The sequence below is a fragment of the Perissodus microlepis genome, chromosome 1 (genome assembly GCF_051167445.1).
Source record: "Perissodus microlepis isolate ML-2025 ecotype Zambia chromosome 1, ASM5116744v1, whole genome shotgun sequence".
NCBI lineage: Eukaryota > Metazoa > Chordata > Actinopteri > Cichliformes > Cichlidae > Perissodus > Perissodus microlepis.
In genome coordinates, this window is record NC_140461.1 from 4,300,474 (window position 1) to 4,325,858 (window position 25,385).

Here is a 25,385-nt window from a genome sequence, read left to right on the forward strand (position 1 = left end):
AATTTTCCTATACGATACGACAGATTTAAGCTAAAGTACACGAGACAATGTATCGTGGATACATTATATTATTTAAATTATTAGCAAAGAGCAATACTGAGACAATGGGACAGGCTGTTCCTGTGAACTTTCATATGATTAACTCATAAGAAAATGGATGAATGGATGGAGACACATAGCTTAAAGTCATTCTGAAATTAATTTGTATGTACATTTTTTGCAGATATACAGTAATAAGAATAAGCTGAGTATTGAATTTTTGTGCTAATGACAATGATAGTGAGACTAAGCAGGAGATTGGAGGGCATGAGGATATTTATATCAGGACAGGGGTGGGGGTAAGGAGGAGGACAAACAGAAGAAAGAATCTGCTCTCATTAAATTTTCACTTTCATTTATTTGTAAATAATTTAAGAGCTATGTTGCACTGTGTCTATGATGCAGCATGGGCCTCACATGCAGAAGACACTCGCACACTCACAGCGAGCACACAGTCGTACACAGAGTATGCACGATCGAGAGTGGCACACGTATAAACAATATTCATAAATTCAGAACATTATACAGACATATAGACCCACACATGCACTCTCCCAGGGGATCCGATTAGAGTAAAACATGTCAGCCACCCACCTTATGTGCCATGCCACCACTGCCAGTAGTTCTTTTTATAATAATCACGCAAACACACAGAAACAGAGCACAGACCTTCCTCCATGCACTTTTATATTCATATTAACCTTTTCAGTTTGAATAATCCATGAATCATAAAGGGAACAGAGGCTTGAATGTCACAAAAAGTAAAATCTAGACCCAGATAAGGACATTGTTAAAAAACATGTGCCACACATTTATCTTAATGGTCTACCCAGCTGATGGGCCTGCATCACATCCAGGCAATCAGAAGGAGGAGATTAATGTGTGTGCATATGTATCTCTGGTCCATTTAACACATGGATTAAAACATTCCCAGTTATTAGAGTAATACAAAAACAAATGATATACAATAATGGGCAATTTTAGGTTATGAGGGTTTGACACCTAACAGGTTTCGAAATACATTAATGTCAATGAATGTCCTCACAAAGCCTTTATGTGCGAGCTTGTCATTACACACAGAGTGGAGCAGGCAGAAGTCAATGAAAGTAAACAACAGCCATGAACAACAAATAAAAAAAATAAAAAAAGAAGCAGGAAAAAAAGGTTTAACAAGAACAACAGCTGTAATTTTAACTGACTGGGTTTCATTAATATGTGATTCCTGGCCTACTAATATGGCTTGTTCCTTATGAAACAATGTGAAATTTCCACAAGAATCCAAAAACAGAAAACCAAAAGTATTCAATGACTGAACTCCCTGAGAGCAGACTGACACATTTTTACATCAAATTTCACCTTTCACAAGGTAACAAAAGGTACCAACAGCACAAAATCTTTTCTTTCTCTCAGAGACAGCCATTGTGAAGTTTTGTTGACTGTTGCTTGGCCCAGATACATCACACTGTCTGGATACAGCATAGCAACAAGGCACCTGATCAAAGAGTATAGAAGAGAGGAGAGGAAAGACAGAAAGAGAATAAGGACTACAGAAACAGAAAACTGGTGAAAAACAAACACGTGGGAAATCGCAGAGGGAGATAAGGGAGGAATTACATGAAACGGAAGCAAGTTTTAGAGACCACTAAACGAAACTGAAGAAAAGGAGAAAGATGGGGGTTATTTGAGACGTTAACACAAGAAACAGAGCTTTTCATCAGGGAGGCACTTGCAGAAGAGTCAAAATCAGGACTGAGTTCTTTTATCTTCTAGTCCTCCAAACACTGCAAAAATAAACTTACAACCTTGTGTTTGAACGTGTAGAGTGACTTCATGCCCAGGGCACAGGCAGCCCCATCTATTTATTGTTATTAAATAGTTTCAGAAGATCTGTGTTTGGTGCTGATTGCATGGACAGGGTGATGCACTGCTGGAATCTCTAACATCCATCCATCCATCCATCTTCTTCCGCTTTATCAGGGGCTGGGTCGCGGGGGCAGCAGCCTAAGCAGAGGATCCCAGACCTCCCTCTCCCCAGCCACCTCCTCTAGCTTATCCGGGGGAACACCAAGGCGTTCCCAGGCCAACCGAGAGATATAATCTCTCCAGCGTGTCCTGGGTCTGCCCCTCCCCCCGGTGGGACATGCCCGGAACACCTCACCCAGGAGGTGCCCAGGAGGCATCCTTGTCAGATGCCCAAACCACCTCAGCTGGCTCCTTTCAATGTGGAGGAGCAGCGGCTCTACTCTGAGCCCCCCCCCCCAGATGGCTGAACTTCTCACCCTATCTCTAAGGGAGAGGTCAGTCACCCTTCGGAAGAAGCTCATTTCCGCCGCTTGTATCAGCGATCTCGTTCTTTCGGTCACTACCCACAGCTCGTGGCCATAGGTGAGGGTAGGGACGTAGATCGACCAGTAAATTGAGAGCAGCGTCTGCATCACTGCGGCCGGAGCACCAATCCATCTATCAATCTCCAGCTCCCTTCTCCCATCACTTGCAAACAAGACCCCGAGATACTTGAACTCCTCCACTTGGGGCAGGAACTCATCCCCGACCCGGAGTGGGCACTCCACCCGTTTCCGGCTGAGAACCATGGCCTCAGATTTGGAGGTGCTGATTCTCATTCCCGCTGCTTCACACTCGGCTGCGAACCGTTCCAGTGCGAGCTGGAGGCCATCACCCGATGAAGCCAAGAGAACCACATCATCCGCGAAAAGCAGAGACGAGATTCTGAGGCCACCGAAGTGAAAGCCCTCCGCCACTTGGCTGTGCCTAGAAATCCTGTCCATAAAAATTATGAACAGAATTGGTGACAAAGAGCAGCCCTGGCGGAGCCCATAACCCACCGGGAACGAGTCCGACTTATTGCCGGCAATGCGAACCAAGCTCTTGCAACGGTTGTATAGGGATCGAATGGCCCGTAGCAGGCAGGCACCCCATACTCCTGCAGCACCTCCCATAGGACACCACGATGGACATGGTTGAATGCCTTCTCCAAGTCCACAAAACACATGTAGACTGGTTGGGCAAACTCCCATGCGCCCTCAAGTATCCTTGAGAGGATAAAGAGCTGGTCCAGTGTTCTGCGACCAGGGCAAAAACCGCAGTGTTCCTCCTGTATCCAAGGTTCGACTAGCGGACGAACTCTCCTTTCCAGCACCCTGGCATAGACTTTCCCAGGGAGGCTGAGGAGTGTGATCCCCCTGTAGTTGGAACACACCCTCCGGTCCCCCTTCTTAAAGATGGGGACCACCACCCCAGTCTGCCAGTCCAGGGGTACTGCTCCGGATCGCCACGCAGCATTGTAGAGGCGTGTCAACCAGGACAGCCCTACAACATTCAGAGTCTTCAGGAACTTGGGGCGGACCTCATCCACACCAGGGGCTCTGCCACCAAGGAGTTGTTTAACTGCCTCAGTGACCTCGCCCCCAGAAATTGGCGGGTCATTCCCCTCATCCCCAGACTCTGCTTTCTCCTCGGAAGACGTGTCAGTGGGATTAAGGAGGTCCTCGAAGTAGTCCTTCCACCGCCTGACAATTTTCTCGGTCGAAGTCAGCAGCGCTCCGCCAGCACTATACACAGTGCAGGTAGAGCACCGCTTTCCCCTCCTGAGACGCCTGACGGTTTGCCAGAATCTCTTCGAGGCAGTCCAAAAGTCTTTTTCCATGGCCTCTCCGAACTCCTCCCACACCCGAGTTTTTGCTTCAGCCACTGCCCGAGCCACATTCCGCTTGGCCTGTCGGTACCTGTCAGCTGCCTCTGAAGTCCCACAGGCTAACCAAGCCCGATAGGACTCCTTCTTCAGCCTGGTGTCTCCTTTCACCTCTGGTGTCCACCATTTGGTTCGGGGATTACCACCACGACAGGCACCAACCACCTTGCAGCCGCAGCTCAATGCAGCATCTTCGGCAATGGAGATGCTGAATATGGTCCATTCGGACTCAATGTCCCCAGTCTCCCTCGTAATGCTGTTGAAGCTCTGCCGGAGGTGTGCATTGAAGATCTCGTGGACTGGGGCCTCTGCTAGGCATTCCCAGCACACCCTCACAACACGTTTAGGTGCACCGCGTCTGTCCAGCGTCCTCCCCTGCCACCTGATCCAACTCACCACCAGGTGGTGATCAGTTGACAGCTCAGCCCCTCTCTTTACTCGAGTGTCCAGAACATATGGTCACAGGTCTGGTGATACGATTACAAAATCGATCATCGACCTGCGGCCTAGAGCGTCCTGGTGCCACGTGCACTTATGGACACTCTTATGTTCGAACAAGGTGTTCGTTATGGCCAAACTGTGATTTGCACAGAAGTCCAATGACAAAGCACCGCTCGGGTTCAGATCAGGGAGGCCGTTCCTCCCAATCACACCCCTCCAGGTCTCGCTGTCGTTACCCACGTGAGCATTGAAGTCTCCCAGTAGGACAACAGAGTCTCCAGGTGGAGCACCTTCCAGCACCCCACCCAGGGACTGGGTACTCTGAACTGCCACTCGGCGCATAAGCGCAGATGACAGTCAGGACCCGTTCCCCGACCCTAAGGTGCAGGGAACAAACCCTCTCATCCACCGGGAAGAACCCCAACGTACCGGCAGCAAGCCAAGGGGATATTAGAATACCCACCCCAGCCCGCCGCCTCTCACCAGGGGCAACTCCAGACTGAGACAGAGTCCAGCCCCTCTCCAGGAGACTGGTTCCAGAGCTCAAGCCATGCGTAGAGGTGAGCCCGACTATATCTAGCCGGTACCTCTCAACCTCACGCACTAACTCAGGCTCCTTCCCCACCAGAGAGGTGACATTCCATGTCCCAATTGCCAGTCTTGGTAGCCGGGGATCAGTCCACCAGGGCCTCCGCTCTTGGCCGCCACCTGGCACACAATGCACCCGACCCCTACCACGCCTCCTGCGGGTGGTGGGCCTGCGGGAGGATGGGCCCATGTCCCCTTTTTGGGCTGTGCCCGGCAGGGCCCCATGGACTAAGGCCCGGCCACCAGACGCTCGCCCTTGGGCACCCTCCCCGGGCCTGGCTCCAGGGCGGGGCCCCGGTAACCCTATCCTGGGCAGGGTAAACTGTTCCCTCGATGTTTTCCTCATAACGGTCTTCTGAATCGCTCTTTTTCTGGTCCCTCATCCAGGACCAATTTGCCATGGGAGACCCTACCAGGGGGCAAAACCCCCCGGACAACATAGCCCCTGGGATCCCTGGGACACACAAACCCCTCCACCACGATAAGGTAGCGATTCACGGAGAGGGGGCACCAAAAAAAAACACAATTAATGAGACAGGAATTTCTCAACATTAGTGGCAGCAGCGCACAGAAAATGCCCCTCATCAGCTGTTCAGATTGCAAAAGCAGATAGACAAATAACCAGGACTCTCCTGTTCTGCAGCTTTTAATAATTACTGTTACTATCATTGTGTTTGCTTATATTAGTTTTCACATTCTGAAATCAGATCTAGGATTTACATTGTGTTAAGTCCTGTTCAAAAATGATCCAAACAGTTAACAGTGGGCAGTTAAATGATCCAATCATGTAGCATCTTTATACAACAATATCTAAAAGTAAATCATTGTTTTTTCCTATTATTTCCCTGAGGAACACTTATGATTCTAGTTGCAAAAAAATCAGATCTAGGGGCTTACATGAGACATACCAGTTATTCAAAAAAATAAAAAATAAAAACAGGACTATTTTGATATTCAGAAGATGGGGCCTGTTTTTTGGAAGGTTAGTAGACCTCAGATGTTTAATATATGTTACAGCTGCTGTAGCTGGCTGAGTGGAAAAAAGAACAGCAACAACTCATACCTCTAATACCACTTGGCCATATAGGGGGAGGTGGACCACTGAATTTTATGTTAGCAATAAAGACTCATCTGGGAAAGTTAGACGCTCTTTGAGATATCCCAAAGATTTAGTCCTGTTAAGAGTCCCCTCCACAGCACTGACAATAAGGTGCATGTATGAATACACTCGGTGGCAGTTCTGAATGCATTCTGAACTCAGACTGATTTGTCTCTGTAGTTGGAGTTTATATAGCACTGGTATATGTTTTCTGTAATATTTATGTATGTAACAGCTGAGTTCTGCCATCTAGTGGCTGGGTTATGTACATGCATACATGAATTTTAGCCATTGCACTGTCTCCTGAATCCAAACTGGAAGCTGGTTCCATAGAAGATGGGCCTGAAAACTGAAGGCTCTGCCTCCCATTCTACTTTTAAATACTCTAGGAACAACAAGTAGGCCTGCAGTGTGAGAGCGAAGTGCTCTAATAGGGTGATATGGTACTACAAGATCATTAAGATAAGATGGGGCCTGATTATTTAAGACCTTGTATGTGAGGAGCAGGATTTCGAATTCAATTCTGGATTTAACAGGAAGCCAATGAAGGGAAGCCAAAACAGGAGAAATATGCTCTCTCTTTCTAGTCCCTGTCAGTACTCTTGCTGCAGCATTTTGGATTAACTGAAGGCTTTTCAGTGAGTTTTTAGGACTCCTTGATAATAATGAATTACAGTAGTCCAGCCTAGAAGTAATAAATGCATGAACTAGTTTTTCAGCGTCACTCTGAGACAGGGTATTTCAAATTTTAGAGATGTTGCACAAATGGAAGAAAGCAGTCTTACATATTTGTTTAATATGTGCATTGAAGGATATATTCTGGTCAAAACGGATTTCCCAGAAAAAGATTTGTGGATGATTTTTATGACAGAATTCTGCCTGTTTTAATGCTGCCTCAGGTGTCTGAAGATCACTGACATCTAATACTGATTTGTCTAATTCTCTGAATTTTTTTTCTTTTTGTTTATTTTTGAAAATTGATGAACCTGTACCCATCTGTACTACTAAGAAACTCTTTAAAAAAGGAAAAAAAATAAACTCCTCTGAGATGCTATTTTTATACTGGTTATGTTAATGCTCTGTTGTCAGTTAACTTATTTAGTGGCAAAATGTTCCTCCAGTTGTTTTTCAGTAGGTATCCCAGCTTTGTTGACACATGCTGCTACCATCAGATTCAAAATGACCAAGTATTTTTTTTAAATGAAATTATAAAATGCCTCCACTTAAACATTTGATATCTTCTATTGTCATTGCACAGCCTCTCAACCTTTTTTGGGAATTGAAATGACCATATTTATTGTCTTCTTTAATTTTTTAATTAGTTTTAAAAAACACTTTTAAAACATTTTTAACATAGTTATTTACTTGAAAAGAGACCCAAATCTGTCGTGTATCGATGTCAACACAATAATTGAATAATTGTCTGTCATTTTCTTACATATATTTTGAGTATTATTGTAATTAACCTTTAAAAAAAAAAAAGAGAATGTGTGTGTCGGAAGTTTGTTGTCTAGTCTTTCTGAACCATTCAACCACAAGTGACGCTATCAGGCGCTTGTGGCTCCAGTCAGCATCACCCAATCACTAATCAGAATCTCTTCCCGTGCCCGCCTTCTCTTGATTGCCATTGGCTGACTCTGACAACTTAATGGCGCTATAGGCGGAGTCTGCGACTGAACGGTGAGCTCTCTCCAGCTGTTATTCTATAACCAACACCTGGGCAAGAGGAGAGGAGTGGAGAGAAGGTTGTCCCTCATTTGTTACGGTTATCTACAGGTGAGTGGGTCACGGTGCATTTGTGTAGCGTACTCCGTGAATAAATTGTGAATGTGCTTTTTAAAATCCACTGTGCACGGAACAAAGGACGCAGTTATTTCTGTATGGTCACGGTAGATTAAGTTTGCATTATGGGAAGTGGATCTTGCAAGACAGACATGTGTACTGAACAATTATACTATCAACACATAATCCGGAAATTAACGGTTTTGTTTACGTTATACAACGATGGGTTTCCCCCTCCTCCGTCAGATTTAGCTTTCTACAGGAAGCTGCTGAAAACAGCGTGTTTTTACTTGTTTGGACTATATACATGAAAGCCTTAAGTGTTTTAAACTGAAGTTTTCCAGTTTTATTGTTATTGTAGCTTTAGTGCTGCAGAACGGTGTGCATTTGTGTTACTCATGTTTGTGGGGCGGTTCACAGGGTCACATTCTGGGGATCCGCCCCCTGTTTGTGCAGGTAATGCAAATTCCTGGAAAGTAAGTTTTAGTACTTACCTTTTTTAGTTTACGATGGGTTACAGTTAAGTTTACTGTAAAGCAACAGTGCATGAATGCATGACACGGAGGAGACGTGACTGTGTCTGTGTGTGAAAGAGAGAAGCGAAAATGAAACAGAGATACAAAGACGAATAAAAGATTTCATGCATAAGGTGCCATCAGGTTTCCTGTTAAACGAGTTGGGTCTGTCTGTTATCGCACATCTCCAAGGATTTGCACTTTATTCCTCCAATTAGCACATTATCTGTTTAGAAACGTGCAGCCTGTGGAGTAAGCTGCATGATTAGATTTGCAGTGACATTGTGACTCTGGAGGGTTTGTTCAGCAAGTACACACAAAAGACTAGAGTCAATATGTGAACTAGAAGGTAACATCTGTTTGGCTAATAACAGGCTGTTACTTACTGCTGGCACATTCAGTGAAAGTATCTGAGTATCTGACCGACTTACCGCAGTGGTGCACAAAGTGCAGCACATTTGTAGATAACAGATTGGTGAAGAATTGTGCTATTAGTTTACAGAGTTGAGTGGAGCAGTGACCATGGAGACCACCAGGAGACGACCGCAGCACAGTGCCAATGGGAAAAGATCTGAACAGAAGGAGCAGCTAGCACAGTGGGGGAGAGCATGGTGAGTCGAATTCACTGAAAAAACACCCTAAATTTTCCTTGACAGTTTTGACAAACTTCTCAGAAAGTCCTAAAAAAGTTATAAAGAGTCTTTCCTGCAAACAATCTACTCGGACATTAAAAACATATAATCTTTGTTTATCATATAGTCAGAAATAATGTTAAAATGCATAGACGTGTTTGGCTTAAATATACACAGAGCAGTCTTGACACAGAGTTTAATTACTCCATGAAATGCATTTTTTAAGCCAGGAGAACACAGACCTTAAAAATGAACTGTCTTAAGCTCTAAAATTTTTAGAAAATGCTTTAATTAAACGGTGCTACTATTTTCTCACTCTCTACACATGCAATTGCATTTATTTATTTATCTGAAACAAGCTGCAGTCGAACCCTTATCTCACTATTATGATCATAATGTAAGCATGTCTACATTCATGTACAGGATGATGAAAGAGTCTTTAAATACCACTTGGTATTTTGGTTGGTTTTTAACTGACATCAGTAAGTGATTTCAAGTTTAGTCTTGAATTTTAAGACCAAAGTGCTGTTGCATTTAACTTTTGATAACAAAGTAAAGTTTGAGGTCCACCAGAAAATTTCTACTGAGATTAAGACTATAAACACACCCAAAAAACATGAAATCTTCCACAAACTATAAATGGAAACACTGACACACCGCTTTTTCAGAAACATCCTGGAACAATTTGTTAAACAAGTCCATGAAATTCAGAACACAATCTTCAGACTTATCTGGGTCATTGGGATATGGCATCATAAACAGTTTGATCAACACATCATATATTCATGGCACACAAATGAGCCTTGGTACAAAGCTGGGAGAAGACACACAGATATGTAAGCAGAGAGTAATGCACCAGGGAGAAGTGGTTAGATTAAAAATTAATCAGAATGTACGTCTGAGGCTAATGAGACTGTCGTTACTTTGACAAGTGTTTGATCATAAACACATTATTGTCACAAACTGGAGCTGATGATGACTTTAGATGAAATATTAAGCTGTTAATTACTATGTATAACCCAAAATAAATGTCGGTCTATCCTATAATTTTTTGGATTTATTTCCCTGAAAACACAAGGAGAGCAGCACTCATTACAGTTCACGTTCACCTGCTGCAAATATGTCGTCAGGTATGCTGGCACGGAACATTTTGTTGTTTCCCAGTTTAACAACCAGGCTGGTCTGCGAGTCTCTGCGGTCATCTCTGTGGTACATCAGTGCAGAATCGATCCATCAATTTATTTAGAGACAATAACTGCAGCTTTAGGATTTGTCACCTGGAAACCATAAATATCTACAATAAGACCAGTCAAATGATATTTACCTGCTGGTGATGAAGGATGAGCTGCTAAGGAGCAAAATTGATCACCTGGGCAAGCGAAGATCAGTGTAAAATTTCGAGCCAGTCCATTAAACAGTTATTGATCGATTTCAGGCTGACAGTCGGTCATTACCGAAGCCACAGAGCTGACATGGCTAAGACGGTTTCCCTTGCAGAAATGATGCTTGACTAAGAAATGAAAGTTTAATGATAATCCACAAAAAAACTGCATAATTCCAGTTCCTTTTTTGTTGAATCATGTGATGTTTGGTAGAAGTTGAACTCTCCACATGCGTAATGCAAGAGAATAAAAAACAGCTGCATTCCATTTTGGTGCTCTTTTGTTCTAGTTTCCTGTTATTGTGCAAAGCAGCTTCATGGAACCAAGTCATGAAGCACGTCCCCCGCGAGCCTGCAAAGGATAAGAGAATGGATAGATGGATTTATTTTGTTGTAATTCTTTCTCGTAATCTTTTGCCTTTTCCATCAGTGAGGTTTTATTCTGATTGGTACTAAAATGGAGTTTTATCTTAGCAATTATTTTGTTTAACCAATACATGTTTAATCGTTCTGGGAATTATTCATAATAGATAGTTTATAGGTAAAAAAAATAAAAAAATAAACTTCAGTTTCCTATGCAGTACCGTAAAGTACCTCTAGGGGGTCCTATTACCCTTATTTAAGAGAGGCTCAAGGTATTTAGGTTTAGAGTACTGCACTCACATTTCACATTTAGAGAAATATGAAAAAGGTGAATAATGTTTCAGCTTGAAGTCTTCACACTGTATCTGTGTGCATGTATGATCTGTTCACAGGGAGGTGGACTGGTTTTCCCTCATCAGTGTAATCGGCCTCCTTTGCTTTGCCCCTTTCATTGTCTTCTACTTTGTGATGGCCTGTGATCAGTACGAGTGCTCCATCACCCAGCCTGTGTTGGATCTGTACCAAGGAGAGGCCACCCTGCTCTCCATTTGGGCCCGGGCACCCTCCTTCTCGTGGTCAGCTGCTAAGATCTATGCCGTCTGGGTGAGCTTCCAGGTAAGCAGGGGAGTTTGAGGGCAGTTTAACTCAAAGAAACTGTCTGTTGTCTTTTAGTTCAAATGCTCTGTGTTTTTCTTTAGGTGTTCCTGTACATGTGTTTTCCTGATATTACCCACAAGTTCATCCCTGGCTATGTTGGTGGTGTGCAGGAAGGAGCACGAACCCCAGCTGGTGATTAACACACACATACACCCACTCATCAGTCCACAGCACTTGTTTAATTATGAGGACCTGTTTTATACCCATGCCTGTGAAAAGATTAATAGATTTTGGCTTTTATTATCAAAGCAGTATGTAGAAATAGTTGTCTTTTTTTTCTCTGTTCACAAGGCCTGATTAACAAGTATGAGATCAATGGACTGCAGTGCTGGCTCATCACTCATGCACTGTGGTTTGCCAACGCACATTATTTCCACTGGTTTTCTCCCACGATCATATTTGACAACTGGATCCCCCTGCTGTGGTGCACTAACATACTGGGCTATGCTGTGTCCACCTTTGCTTTCATAAAAGCGTATCTTTTCCCCACCAACGCTGAGGACTGGTGAGTACTGATGCACACGTGTCACTGAGGTAGGAGGAGCAGAAATTTAAAGCAACTTTTTGAACATGTTTTCTTCCATCTCTGTTTCTGACTATACAGCAAGTTCACAGGGAACATCTTCTATAACTACATGATGGGCATTGAGTTCAACCCCCGCATAGGCAAGTGGTTTGACTTCAAGTTATTCTTCAACGGCCGGCCCGGCATCGTAGCCTGGACTCTAATCAATCTGTCCTACATGGCCAAGCAACAAGAACTCTACGGTTACATCACCAACTCCATGATCCTGGTGAATGTACTGCAGGTAGGACGAGGTTTAAATTAAATTAATCTTCTTTCGCAATTTCAGGTGAAAGTTGAATGATTTAAGAGAATATTTTTATACTTGCTAGAGTGGCTTTGCAAGGTTTACTGTTCAAAATCATTCTTATTTAGTCTTGTTGCAGCCCTGAAATAAGTGTTTTTTAGCTCCAGATTTGCTGCCCCTATTCAAAGAAGCTTTAACTAGTTGTATGTCTGAGAAGGCCATATTGTAGGTATTTGCACTCACTGACATCATAAAGAACCAAGGGGAAAAAAATGTTTTCAATGTTTTGGATAAAAGATGCTCATAAATTCCTGTAAGCAGGAAAAGCCCTGATGTGTCCTACTTTCACAGTGCTCCTTAGTCAGAAGTCTTCTGTTGGCAGCTCCAAAGCACAGTCATATTATAACAGGTGAACTAAGGCTGCAGACTGATTAACCTGAGCAAGCCTCTGGTGAGTAGATTAGATAGTGTCACCTGTTTCAGTGGTAGAATGCAACTCAGCAGATCTTTGGTACAGACTGTGTTCAATGACAGAAGGTCAGGTTTAACTTACCTTCGATTGCTGACATAGAAATAAACTAGATCTGTAAATATTAATTCTTTCTTTTACATTTCTGTTTTTTCAGAATTTAATTAAATGTTTCTACTATCTCAAACTTTTTGTCAGTATCCGGGTTTATATCCTAGTACAACAAGTTTATCTAACCCACCGTATGTTGTGAAACTTAAAATACAACAGAGCATTGCATCCTTCATGTTCACGTCAAGGTTGTGTGTAGATGTGCATGATATATTTCCAACATGTTTCATTAAAGCGGACCCATAATGCTGAAAAACATTTTTATTCTTGAGCTCTCTTTACTTTACCTCTCAGTTCATCCTCAGCCTGATTTTGATTTAGTTCCTCTCTCTTAAAGGTCACTCTCCCTTATAAACAGAGTTTGAACAAGAGGTGGGTGGTGCTTCTGTGCACACACTTAGTGCTGTGTGTCTGAGATGACCGTATTAGGAATAGTACAAAGCCTGCCTGAAACTGAGCATATATGACTTTGAAGCCGAAGCTTTTGGCTCACTGAGGCTATTTTGGTTTTGGGCGACTTTAAAGAAAACTTTTGTTGGATGAAAATCGAAGCAACTGAAGTCTAAAGCTGCAATTTGAGTAAAAAGCCTCTGCTTCTGATAGGCTATTTATGTACTGGACTTCTTCTGGAATGAGGCGTGGTACCTGAAGACCATCGATATCTGTCATGACCACTTTGGATGGTATCTGGGCTGGGGAGACTGTGTTTGGCTGCCATACCTCTACACACTGCAGGTAACAAATATATAGATGGTAACACTCAAAAACACACAAGATCAAACTTCATCAGTATTACTTTTCTCTTACTCTTACCTTGATAATCAGATGGCTTCCATTAAGAATGAATGCGTTTGTTTCTCTTCAGGGTCTGTACCTGGTGTACCACCCAGTCCAGCTCTCCGATGCCCACGCCCTCGCCGTCTTGCTGCTCGGCCTCGTTGGGTATTACATCTTTCGCTCCACCAACCACCAGAAGGATCTGTTCCGCCGCACAGAGGGCTCCTGCTCCATCTGGGGCCGCAAACCAACATGGATTGAGTGCACATATCGCTCCGCTGATGGCGGCATGCACCGCAGCAAGCTCCTGACCTCAGGCTTCTGGGGCGTGGCCCGGCACTTCAACTACACCGGTGACCTGATGGGCTCTCTGGCCTATTGTGCCTCGTGTGGTTTCGGCCACATACTTCCATATTTCTACATTGTTTACATGACTATCTTGCTGGTCCACCGCTGTGTTCGCGATGAACACCGCTGCAGCAGCAAGTATGGCAAAGACTGGAAACGGTACACCGATGCCGTGCCTTCCCGGCTAATTCCTGGAGTGTTTTAGAGCGTGGATAGGGTGGGGGAATAATGGGAGGAAGGAAGGGTGAGCGGGGAAAAGATAAATAAATACAGAAATTTTGAAATGCTATTAGGTTAGCATGATAAACATGAATTTTTACACATCGGGAATGCATCATTGAACATTCTGCACATGTGCTGTATTTTTATACATGGTGCCTGTATTACATGTGTGTGTGCAGGCAGAGTAGATGTATTGCTGTAACTTTCGCCTCACTAAAGACAGTTTGATGCAAATCAATTTTCTTTAAGCTCTGACGATTTCAAACACCTTTTTTAACCAGAAGGACCAAACACAGCCTAACCAGCTCACACCAAAATCAGGAGCATATACAGCTAGTTCTGTAATTCCTTTTTTTCTTCAACTACACAATGCTGTGGTTTGTGTATGGGTGATTGATATGACAGTCATTTATCAAAAGTAAGTTTTGATTACAATTTATCTCCTGGGAATTTCTTTCATAAGTTTTTAAGATGACGCAAAGCTCTGAATGACTTAATAGCTGGCTCTATTCGCAGGTTCACAGAAAAAAAGCCTTTTTTATATAAAGGTTGTTGTAAGGTGTCACATTGTTCATTAGCATTTGCAAGATTCTCATTTCTAACCAGCAGGAGAATTTTGTTACACGAGCCAGGTTGTGTAATGGTTTATCTTGTTGGTGAATGTTTTTGGGGGGTTTTATTTTTTTTTTCAGCATGCTCACATATACTGGCCTTGACTCATTTTAAGACTCATTAAGGATCATGGAAATGACACAACTGAACAACAATAAACTGCACTTTCTGTTTTTTTTTTTTAAGTCTATAAAGAATTAAACTTAAAGAATTAAAATGTTAAAAATATCAGTCTATTAATAAAATGGAGAGATTGTTGTCTCCGGGAGTTTAGCTGATTTGATTTAGAGCGGCAGGGTATGGTGGGTGTGTTCCAGTTAAAGAACACGGAGGCAGCTTCCAGGTTTGGGAGATTTATTCAGCTGTGGTCTGTAGTAACGATACATAAAGCAACTATCAGTACAGCACACATAAAACATTCAACATGCCCAGACATTATTCTAGCACAGAGGTAGCACAAGGAACTGTATTCAACACTCACATCTATAACAACTTCAATAATTACACCAGATTTATAATTAGCATTAACTAGCTTAGTAGCTTACATAGCATATTAGCGTATTAGCATAGTCACGAGGGAACAAATACATACAATAACATCTGACATACACAACATCATGTAAGCAGAACCCACCTTCTGGCATTCACACACAGCAATAAACCAAAACCCACGAAATGCTGATGCGAGGACACAAGGAGCAATGCTGGCTATCAGCAGCTACAAAGACAGACTAGCAGCACACGGCACAGAGTGGTGCATTCAAGGAGCATCAGCATAGATATGGTGAGTTCAATGACGTAGGACATATCAATTTCCACAGTGCAAACACTATATAAACAAACCACAACACTTCAACCAAGCAAATAACGTGTAAACAGTGGGCTTTCTAACACAGCCGCCCCCGACTGTCTGCACAGACAGTCGAATCCAAGGTAGAAAGGCCACTCAGGTACGTGGATCCTTATCATCTTCAAGCATAGGGAGTGAGACCAAACGGGCTACTGGTCGAATATACGTTCGATCTTTGACCTTAACGGCAGCAGTCCGGATGCGTCCATCAGCTCCAGGGTAAGTAGTCGTTACCTTACCAACAGGCCATAAAGCTCTTGGGAGCTGAGGATCAACTATGAGCACCACTCGGTCCGGTTTGAGGCACTCCGCCTCCTTCTGCCACTTCTGTCTCTCTTGCAGGTTAGGCAGGTAATGACGGATGAATCGGGACCAGAAATGGTCGACAAGAACTTGACTATGTCTCCATCTGCGACTCCCGATAAGGTTACTGGGATCGTAAACCACTTGAGGGAGTGATGCATCATAGCGTCCCATCAGCAGGATGTTAGGTGTGATGGGGTCTGGATCTGCTATGTCTGATGAGACGTAGCCGAGAGGTTTAGCATTTACGATGCCTTCCACTTCCACAAGGACCGTACGAAGGACAGTTTCAGGGACTGTCTGCTCCTTGAGTACGACCTTAAGAGCAGTTTTCACGGACCTGACCTCTCTCTCCCAGGCGCCACCGAAGTGAGGAGCACTGGGGGGGTTGAAACGGAAAGCAATCTGCTGCTCTGCCAAACGCTCCTTCAACTGAGGCGCCATGGTCTCAAAGGCCTCATGGAGCTCTCGAGCTCCACCGACAAAATTTGTCCCGTTGTCACACAGGAGCTCAAAAGGTTTGCCTCTTCTGGCAATAAAGCGCCTTAACGACATCAGAAAGGAGTCAGTGTCAAGACTCTCGAGAAGGTCTAGATGCACACAACGGGTCGTCATGCACTTGAAGACTATGCCCCAACGCTTCTCTGTTCGACGTCCAATTTTCACAGTAAAGGGTCCAAAACAATCAACTCCAGTCGAGTAAAAGGGTGGTTTATACAGACGCAGACGAGCTGGTGGCAGATCTGCCATCTTTGGGATGGAAGGATTGGCACGCCAAGCCTGACACTGCCTGCAGTCTCTCTGATACCGTCTGACTGCTTCCCTCCCCCGGAGGATCCAGAACCGGCGACGTAGTTCAGCCAACACTCTTTCTGGTCCAGGATGGAGGAGGGTCTCATCAAAATCCTGGATGATGAGCTTAGTCAGAGGATGTTTTGGGTCTAGTATGATCGGGTGGATGGTGTCTAGCTCCAGCTGCTCAACTCTTCGTAACCTTCCTCCAACTCTGATGAGTTCCGCATCCTTATCATATTCGGGTGATAAGGAGTTCAAACGGCTGTTGGTTGGCAATGGTCTGCCAGACCTGAGTGCCTTAGCCTCATCTGGGAATGACTCTGACTGGGCCTTCATCAGGAGGAGTTTCTCGGCTTTGATGTAATCATCTGCTTCACTGTGCGAGCTTGAGTTTGGGTCAGCCGCCCCATGTAGGGACCGCGCTGTTGTCTTCATGAGATCCTTCCAGGTAGAGAACATGCTGATTTCAGGAAGTTGAGGGCAGGAGTTAACCCTAACCTGTCCACAGAAATATGATTTCTTCAGCTCACCATCCTCTGGCTCTGGATATGCTGGTGGGCTGGTCGGCCAATGCTCCTCGGATCGACGTAAAAACTCAGGGCCTTGGTGCCACCGGTGTGGTCGTGACAGCTCCTTCAAGGTCTTGCCCCGGGTAATGTCATCAGCAGGGTTATTCGCGCTATCCACATATCTCCAGGTACTCCCATCTGTAAGACTCTGGATCTCTGCCACCCGTGTGCCCACAAAAACTTTATAGCTGCAAGATTCTGACTTGATCCAGTGGAGAACGGTAGTAGAGTCCGACCAGAGAATAACCCTTCAAATGAGCAGCGTGAGCTCAGCTTGAAGGAGACCAGCTAGTTGTGCACCAGTGAGAGCGGCACTTAGCTCCAATCGTGGCATGGACAACTGTTTCTTTGGAGCCACTCGGGATCTAGCCATTACAAAGGCAACATAGACTTCCTTCTGAGCAGTTTCTGTCCGCAGGTAAGCGACAGACCCATATGCTCTCTCGGAAGCGTCGCAAAAGATGTGAAGATCTCTGTTCGAAGCAGACAAATCAGCAGATGCTGGTGCATAACATCTGGGGATTTCCATTTGGATAAGATCAGGAATCTCCCTTTCCCAGGCAAGCCATCTGTCACGAAGGCTAGGTGGCTGGATCGGGTCGTCCCAGCCGAGCTGCTCCTTCCAAAGATCCTGTACCAGAATCTTGGCCCGTGTGGTGAACGGTACTATATAACCTAGCGGATCATACTGACACGCAAGTGTTTTGTAGACGTTCCTCAGTGTGGGTTCGGTTCTCTCCCCCAGTCGATGTCTGTATTTGAAGGAGTCCCGAAGGCAATCCCATGTCAATCCCAGAGTTGGCTCCCAAAGGTCCGTGCTAGACTGAGAGAGCCATAGGTCACTACTCTCAGATCTGACATTGGATGGAAGATGTTCAATGACAGCAGGGATGTTGCTGGCCCATTGACGTATCTCAAACCCCCCGGTCTGGAGCAGCTGGCGCAGACTGTCGACTAGGGCCTTAGCTTCCTCTTGGGAGTGAGTGCTGCGGAGGCAGTTATCCACGTAGAACGACTGCTCTACACAATCGACGAGGTCATGATTGGACCTACAAGTGTCCCGGACGTGCTGCTGCAGTGCATAGATGGCACAGCATGGACTGCATGTAGTGCCAAATGGTAGCACTTGCCATTCATAGATCTTCGGCTCTTCATTCCTCTTCATGTCCCGCCAGAGGAAGCGCAGCACTGGTTTGTCTGCTGGCAAAAGGCGTATCTGGTGGAACATACCTTTGATGTCGCCACTCACAGCAACTGGATACTGTCGAAACCGAAGAAGAACTCCTAGCAAAGATGGACCTAGGGCAGGTCCAGGGAGGAGAATAGAGTTGAGGGACTTCCCTTCGTACTGGAAAGAGCAGTTAAAGACGATCCTGTCCTTGTCATTGTGTCGCACCATGTGGTGAGGTATAAACCAGGATTCTGCAGTGGTTCTAGCTATCTCATGTGGCACCACAGCTACATAGCCCAACTTCTCTAGCTTCTGAATCTCCTGACAATATACTTCAGCGCGTTGTGGGTCTTTGACAAGTCTCCTCTCTGTACTGCGCAGACTTGGCAAAACTGCTTCCATAGGAGCTTGAAGTGTGGCGGAGTTGGCGCGACGAAGCAGTGGTGTGGCATACCTCTGTGTCCCATCGACCGTGACCCTGGTGGTGGATGTCTGGAGTAGGTTCAGAGCTTGCTGATCTTGCTTCGATCGGGTTACCTGCTTCTCGCTCACATAAGGCAGCGTATCAATCTGCCAGAGACGCTCAACATTCCTGAAAAGCTCACTGGTTGGCACAACGGTTGTTGTGAACAGGCACTTCTGCTCAGTTGCAGGAGTTTGGTCGATACTGATGGGACCTTGGAGCGACCAACCAAGCTTGGTGTGGACAGCGATGGGTCCCCCTGTCGGGCCCAGATGAACTGGTTCTGTAGGTGCCAGGAGATGAGGCATGTCAGAGCCGATAAGCAGCAGAGGTTGAACATGGTCTACCAAAGGTAGAGGTAAGTCACGCAGGTGTTTATAGCGGCGTTGGAGAATCCTCACCGGATAGGAATGTTCTGAGAGACCAAGAGCATCGGTGGTGAATGCCTTTAGTATATGATACTTCTCCCCAGGTTTGTAGGGGGAAGACACTTGGAAGGAGACTGAGGCGCCACGAAGCTGCACTACCTCTTGGTGGACAGTGCGCAGGGTGAGTGTCTCAGGCTCTGGGGTGAGGTTTAAGCGTCGAACAGCTTGTGGTAAAATGATGCTTCGTTCTGAGCCATCATCAAGTATTGCATGAGTCTCCAATGTTTGGTCCCTGTTGCACAGCAAGACCTTTACAACCTTCAGCATCACCTTGGGGGAACGGTTTGGCCTATCCAAGTACACTGTTGTAGTCGGAGCAGTCATCATGAGCACACTCTTCTGGATCTGCTGGGCCGCATCATGCAGTACAGTCAGGTGTTGCTCTCTGCAGGTATTACAAGGTCGTTTGAGGGTGCAAACCTCCGGCTGGTGAGTTCTTCCACATTTCCAGCACCGCTGTTCATCAGTTAACCACCTCACCATCTGATCGGTGGTCAGTTTCTTAAACTCTACACAAGCGTTCAGGAAATGCTCCTTATTCTCGCAGCGGGGACAGTATGGTTTTGGTCTGGATGAGGACTTTGGTCGGAAAGAACTCCCTTCTGCGCCGGGGTTTTCCCGGGAAGTCAGGAAGAAGGCTGTAGATTTCTCCTTTGGTTTATTGGGAAGACGCTGGTCTTTCTTTGTTGGCTTATAAGCTTCAGGACTATAGAGTGAAGCAGCTCTACCTGCGATGCGCTTCGCTTGGGATTTCATCTGCAGCCAGGAACTCAGATCAGGCAGGGTATAGGTTTGGTCAGTACCTGTCTGAAGAATGCCTTGGTTCAAGCAATGCTCTACAAACCCATCGCGATAACTGGGTGGCATCTTACTCAGTAGCCGGTCGACATGAGACCCACATCTTAGCTCAAAGCCGTTCTGGCCCTCCAGTGTCCTAAGCATCCCTACTAGGGATTGGATAGACAAGGCAAATGCGTCAAAGGCTTCTGCATCGCCGAATTTGATAGCTGGAGCATTCAGAATTGTGCTCAATTCACTTTGGACGAGCTGACGGGGTTGCCCATACTTGTCCTGCAGGGCGTGCATGGCCATGGTGTACGGCGTTGGGTCGTGCATGTATGCCTTAGCTAGCTGGATTGCACTAGGTAGCCGTAGGTGCCCAAGCAGCACTTGATATTTATACTGCTCATTCAGGTGTGGATGACTGTTCAAAAGGTTGTCAAGAGCCATTTTTAATAAGGCAAAGTCACTTTCACGGCCACTCTCAAAGGAGGGAATCATAGGTTTGGGAATGCCATAACCTGTGGCGAGGAAAGGGTACGCATTAGCTGTCGGTAGTTGATGTAGCTCGGACTTAGTCCGGGTGGGAGTGCAAGTTAACTCTGCTTCGGCCGGGTTGGTGCAGGCTGCACGAGCGTACTGCGATGGCTGAACTGAGAATGGAGTAGATGCCTGGTAAGAGATATCAGGTGCAAAGGTAGTAGACCGAGGTCCAGCTGGAACAGTTGGGTGCAGCACTTGGGGCATGCATTGAGAATGCAATCGATGCGAGGCCATGGTTACTGGCGGTGGAGCTACCACGGGCGCTGGAGGCTGGATCACGGTAAGTGCTGAGGGTGGAGCGACTAGCGGTACAGGAGGCTGACCCACGGGACCGACTGACGGTAGAGCTGCATGGGTGCTCGAATTACTATTCTCCAATGGGCATGGTGAGACTCTGGAACCACTGGGTTCTTGCGCTTTCTCTTTAAGGAGAGAAGTAACCATCTTGGCTATCTCCAACTCGTTTACCCTCTTCTTTAGCTGTCGTCGCCTCTCCAGCTGTCTGTTCAACGACTCTTGGGTTCTAATGGCTTCTTCCTGTAGCTGCTGGGCCTCTCTGGCTTGAGCTTGAAGTCGTTGACATTCATATTCGACTTGTTGATCCTCTTCTAGGTGCTGTTGGAATTCCTCAAGTTCCATCTGCTTTACTCGCTCTTCGAGCTGGGCTGTTTCCAGGTCGGATAATGCGTGGGAAGGGAATCTGCCTATCGACGAGCGTGATGCCCTTGTGGACCTGGAGCTGGAGCTCCTCTGGGATGAGCGTGTTTTACCACTATGTGAACACTGGGAAGCAGTAGCCGGTTGCTTGGTTTGAGTTTGTCCCTCAAGAGGGAGTGTTGAAAGCTCATAATCGGTTAGGTAAGCAGGTGGCCGTCTCTCTCTCTGCGAAACACGTGGGGGTGCTGAGTCAGCCTGGACATCTGTCTGTTCCATACCTTAATCAGTACTCTAATCCGGCTCGAAGGACCATAAAATGGAGAGATTGTTGTCTCCGGGAGTTTAGCTGATTTGATTTAGAGCGGCAGGGTATGGTGGGTGTGTTCCAGTTAAAGAACACGGAGGCAGCTTCCAGGTTTGGGAGATTTATTCAGCTGTGGTCTGTAGTAACGATACATAAAGCAACTATCAGTACAGCACACATAAAACATTCAACATGCCCAGACATTATTCTAGCACAGAGGTAGCACAAGGAACTGTATTCAACACTCACATCTATAACAACTTCAATAATTACACCAGATTTATAATTAGCATTAACTAGCTTAGTAGCTTACATAGCATATTAGCGTATTAGCATAGTCACGAGGGAACAAATACATACAATAACATCTGACATACACAACATCATGTAAGCAGAACCCACCTTCTGGCATTCACACACAGCAATAAACCAAAACCCACGAAATGCTGATGCGAGGACACAAGGAGCAATGCTGGCTATCAGCAGCTACAAAGACAGACTAGCAGCACACGGCACAGAGTGGTGCATTCAAGGAGCATCAGCATAGATATGGTGAGTTCAATGACGTAGGACATATCAATTTCCACAGTGCAAACACTATATAAACAAACCACAACACTTCAACCAAGCAAATAACGTGTAAACAGTGGGCTTTCTAACAATTAATGTCCATCCTCTTTAAATTAACACATAAAGACAGAAAACCGTTTGCACTCACATTCCCACCTATGAGCACCTTAGAATCATATATCTGACCTAACCCCACTAATTGCATTTCTGTAGACTGTGGGAGGAAGCTGGAGTATCCACGCATCACGAAGAGATGCACGAAGAGAACAGAAACTCCACCTAGAAACACCCCAGCCAGATGGTGGAGTCTAACTCAGGCAACAGTGCCACTGCGCCACCGTGCAGCCCATCAATCAGTGAATTTATTTTATTCATTTGGTTTATAAATTAATTATTCAGAAACTTGCATCATAATCACAATATCAAGAGAATTCTACATATATCAATTGTGAAGGAACTAAAAAGTGGACAATCAAAGTTGATCCTATTTGTTGTACATTGCGGTGTGTAACACTAGAGGGCAGCAGGTGACAGCTAATCTCTGTGGCCAGTCAGCTGAGGAGAAATTACTACAGGGTTGCACTAGATTTATAAACTTGAATTTCTTTTTATTAACTCAAGCTTCTTGGACCTGACTTTAGACCAAATTAAACAATGCTCAAAACAGTAATTGTTGAACCTTTCCTAGATATGGGCGTTCTTTGTCTTTCAATAAATTAAAATTGTGCTTTAGCACCACTATTATGTTACAAGAGATGTGTATAAGTAAAAAAAAAAAACCAAAAACATTATGGAGACAAAAGAAGAATTAAAGGACCTCCATTTGACAATAGTTGTCAAAAGGATTCAAGAAATATGCTGAACAACATCCCAAAGTGAAAATCTACATTTAGCTACGTGTGTTGGATCAAAAAGCTGAATTGTGAGTTGATTCATCCCAAGATGGAAAACCTAGAGCGTACCTTATCTTATTGCTAAAAAATTCAGGTAACCGATTTCACTAAATATGCTTCCTTCAGCAGAGCTCAGAGCTGCGACTGAATGGGATTTGCCATAAGTTTGTTCTCTAAATGACTGTATCCAGAAACCTGAGCTCAGTCCGTAAAGCGCTCGTGAAAATGTTGCATCTTTGGCAGGAAGCCACAAAGAGGGCATCTTCTACATTAACACTGGATTTCCTCAGCGTGGCTGTTGGGGTATTTGAGGATGCATTCTCCTCTAATGAAGGTGTTAGATGGAAACTCTACCTTCAAGCCACAGTCTAAACACCTTTTTTGGGCCCCTCATAATAGGTGAGGACAAGCCATTTGTTGTTGATAGCTTGTTCTCAAGTATCTAGTAATCCATCAGAACTGGCGGCCTATTGTGCCACGTAAGCACAATAGGCCGCTTTACCATCAGTAGATCCCCTTTGAGTGTAATAATACATATTATGAATGTAAATCAGTTATGATAATGGAAGACCCATTGATTCATCTTGCCTTTGTGCAAAGCTAATGCATTATGGGTCTGATTCATTACATTGCATCACACAGAACCAAATGACCTTCGACTGCTTTTTTATCGTAACTGGTTCTCAAATTACCCCTGAAGGCAAAGAAGTATTGCTGGAGCTTGAAAGGGGCTTCACTGTGCAATGACCGGAATCACCCATAACCAAGTTGACAAATAGCTCTGTGTGAATGAGATGGAAATCTGAAGAAAGACCCCATCTTTTTTTGTGACGACACTAAAAGCCAGACTATTGAATTTGCCAGTGGAGTTCATGCACCCATCCAATGAATGTCCAGTGTTCACAGCAAACACATTGTTGAAGCCCCACTTTGCAGCACATTCATCTGTAGTGAGGGGCAGGTGGGGGTTATGGGGCAAGAAAAAAAAAAAGTCAGGAGATGGAGTGAGTGGCAGAGAGAATAAGAAGGAAAGACAAAACAGAAGAATGAATCATGCGTAATGCACAATGGGATACTTGGAGCTGGTGCCACTCCTCAGCTAAAGTTGGCGTGATTTCCCAAGAGACCAAATTAGTTTTTATTGTAAGTTTGAGGGCTAAGAGAGTTGTGGGTAAGAGTCGTAAGTGAGCAATGAAAGGGGCACCGGAGAGGTGGGAAAGTACATGATTTGTCAGCAAACTATAGGCACTGATAATTCACATATACCATAAAGTACAGTAGACCACTAAAGAGCATTCCAGACTGCAGCAGGGCCTAATAATCACATTGCGGTGCGTGAGGCTAGATAGACCGGCTGCCCGTGGTCGGTGGCAGAGGAGCAATTCTGGCTGTCGTAATGTTGATTTCTTGTACTTCGGGTTTGATGGTTACATTTATTGCAAGACTTTTTTTCTTCTTCAACAGCTTAGCCAAAAAAAGCCACTCAAATCTTCCCTGTTTTTAGTATCACAGGCAGCAGCTTTGTCAGGTTATTCACCACTTTGGTTAAAACTGTAGTGAATCTTTTGTAGCTCATCATTGTTCTGAAATGCAGTTTCTGACTTTTGTGATCCTTTGACATTTCCTAAAGTACCTTCACCGCATCGTTGCTCCAAAAGGAAAGTCACACAACTGCTTTGTAGCTTTGTAGTTTTGTTCATGTTCAGCAACTCAACATCTCTGAACCCTTCAACTCTCTGACACCTTTTTTTCCACATTCTTCCAGTAATCTTCCTTCCTTACACCCTTTTCCCCCTCTGACCTCTGACCTCAAGTCCAGTCTCTCTTAGCTAATGATAACTGATGAGACAACCAGACTGACTATCAGACTAAACAAAAAGTCTCAAAAGTTGTGCGATGGTAAATGTCAGGGAATAGTTAATGCTGACAGTGTTTAACAGAGTAAGAAAAGATGTGGTGACTGCTGAAAAATCTTTTCACGTCAGAGCTTTAGTCAGATATCTTCATTCTTAGATGAACTTTATGGCTCTGCTCCAAATGCATCTACGTCTTTAGCCTGTAGCCAGACAACACGTCCCACCTAAACTCTTAAGGCTTTCTCTGCTGTGGTCTTCCAGACATAGTGAAATGGGTCTTAAATTGAGAAAAAGGAGTTTGCCAAAGTAAGCTGACAAAATCCTATGCCTACATTTTAGATTTGTCTCCTTGTAAGTTACTGAGGGTGTTGAATTAAAAAAGGATTAGGTTCAGAGAAAGAATTAGATGGATTAAAAGGGATTCTCAAGCTGCACCACAAATCCATAGCTGATGTGGTTAAAAAAAAAAAAGAAAGAAAGAAAAAAGATTGGTTGTAGATGCTACAGCTCATATTAACAAGGCTTGTGAGGAATGGAGCTAACACTCGTCACACATGAGTGGCAACACCAGCAGACTGGGCAACAAATTGCTCATATTTTACATGTTTCAAGTGTTTGGAGTGTTTGGAGTCAAGAGTCTGACTTC

General features: G+C 44.8%; 2 protein-coding genes across 6 annotated transcripts; one reads left to right on the forward strand and one right to left on the reverse strand.

The window, feature by feature from the left end:
• Positions 1-377: 377 nt before the first annotated feature.
• Positions 378-22,074, reverse strand: LOC146393170 (uncharacterized). Of its 5 annotated transcripts, none has more exons than XM_084927296.1 (4): positions 21,823-22,074; positions 15,192-21,557; positions 13,412-13,914; positions 378-10,538 (listed from the first exon to the last, which is right to left on the reverse strand). In XM_084927296.1, the coding sequence occupies exon 2, from the start codon at positions 21,390-21,392 to the stop codon at positions 17,325-17,327; it is 4,068 nt and encodes a 1,355-aa protein (XP_084783422.1). In that variant the 5' UTR covers positions 21,393-21,557; positions 21,823-22,074; the 3' UTR covers positions 378-10,538; positions 13,412-13,914; positions 15,192-17,324. The 5 variants fall into 5 exon arrangements, with proteins under 5 accessions (XP_084783422.1, XP_084783436.1, XP_084783427.1 ...); XM_084927310.1 differs by having other exon boundaries at positions 378-8,761; positions 10,130-10,538; positions 15,192-22,074; XM_084927301.1 differs by having other exon boundaries at positions 378-8,238; positions 8,605-10,538; positions 15,192-22,074.
• Positions 8,675-14,818, forward strand: dhcr7 (7-dehydrocholesterol reductase). The gene is made up of 7 exons (XM_084927332.1): positions 8,675-8,784; positions 10,942-11,164; positions 11,248-11,338; positions 11,498-11,711; positions 11,811-12,015; positions 13,202-13,333; positions 13,464-14,818. Exons 1-7 carry the CDS (start codon positions 8,696-8,698, stop codon positions 13,926-13,928), a joined length of 1,419 nt encoding a protein of 472 aa, XP_084783458.1. The 5' UTR covers positions 8,675-8,695; the 3' UTR covers positions 13,929-14,818.
• Positions 22,075-25,385: the final 3,311 nt, after the last annotated feature.

Bases quoted from the DNA above. Each gene is read 5' to 3' on its own strand.
- dhcr7 (XM_084927332.1), top strand. From the start codon at position 8,696: ATGGAGACCACCAGGAGACGACCGCAGCACAGTGCCAATGGGAAAAGA. The intron at 11,339-11,497 runs GTGATTAACACA...TCTGTTCACAAG, and splicing joins AGGAGCACGAACCCCAGCTG to GCCTGATTAACAAGTATGAG. The intron at 12,016-13,201 runs GTAGGACGAGGT...TGCTTCTGATAG, and splicing joins TCCTGGTGAATGTACTGCAG to GCTATTTATGTACTGGACTT.
- LOC146393170 (XM_084927296.1), bottom strand. From the start codon at position 21,392: ATGGAACAGACAGATGTCCAGGCTGACTCAGCACCCCCACGTGTTTCG.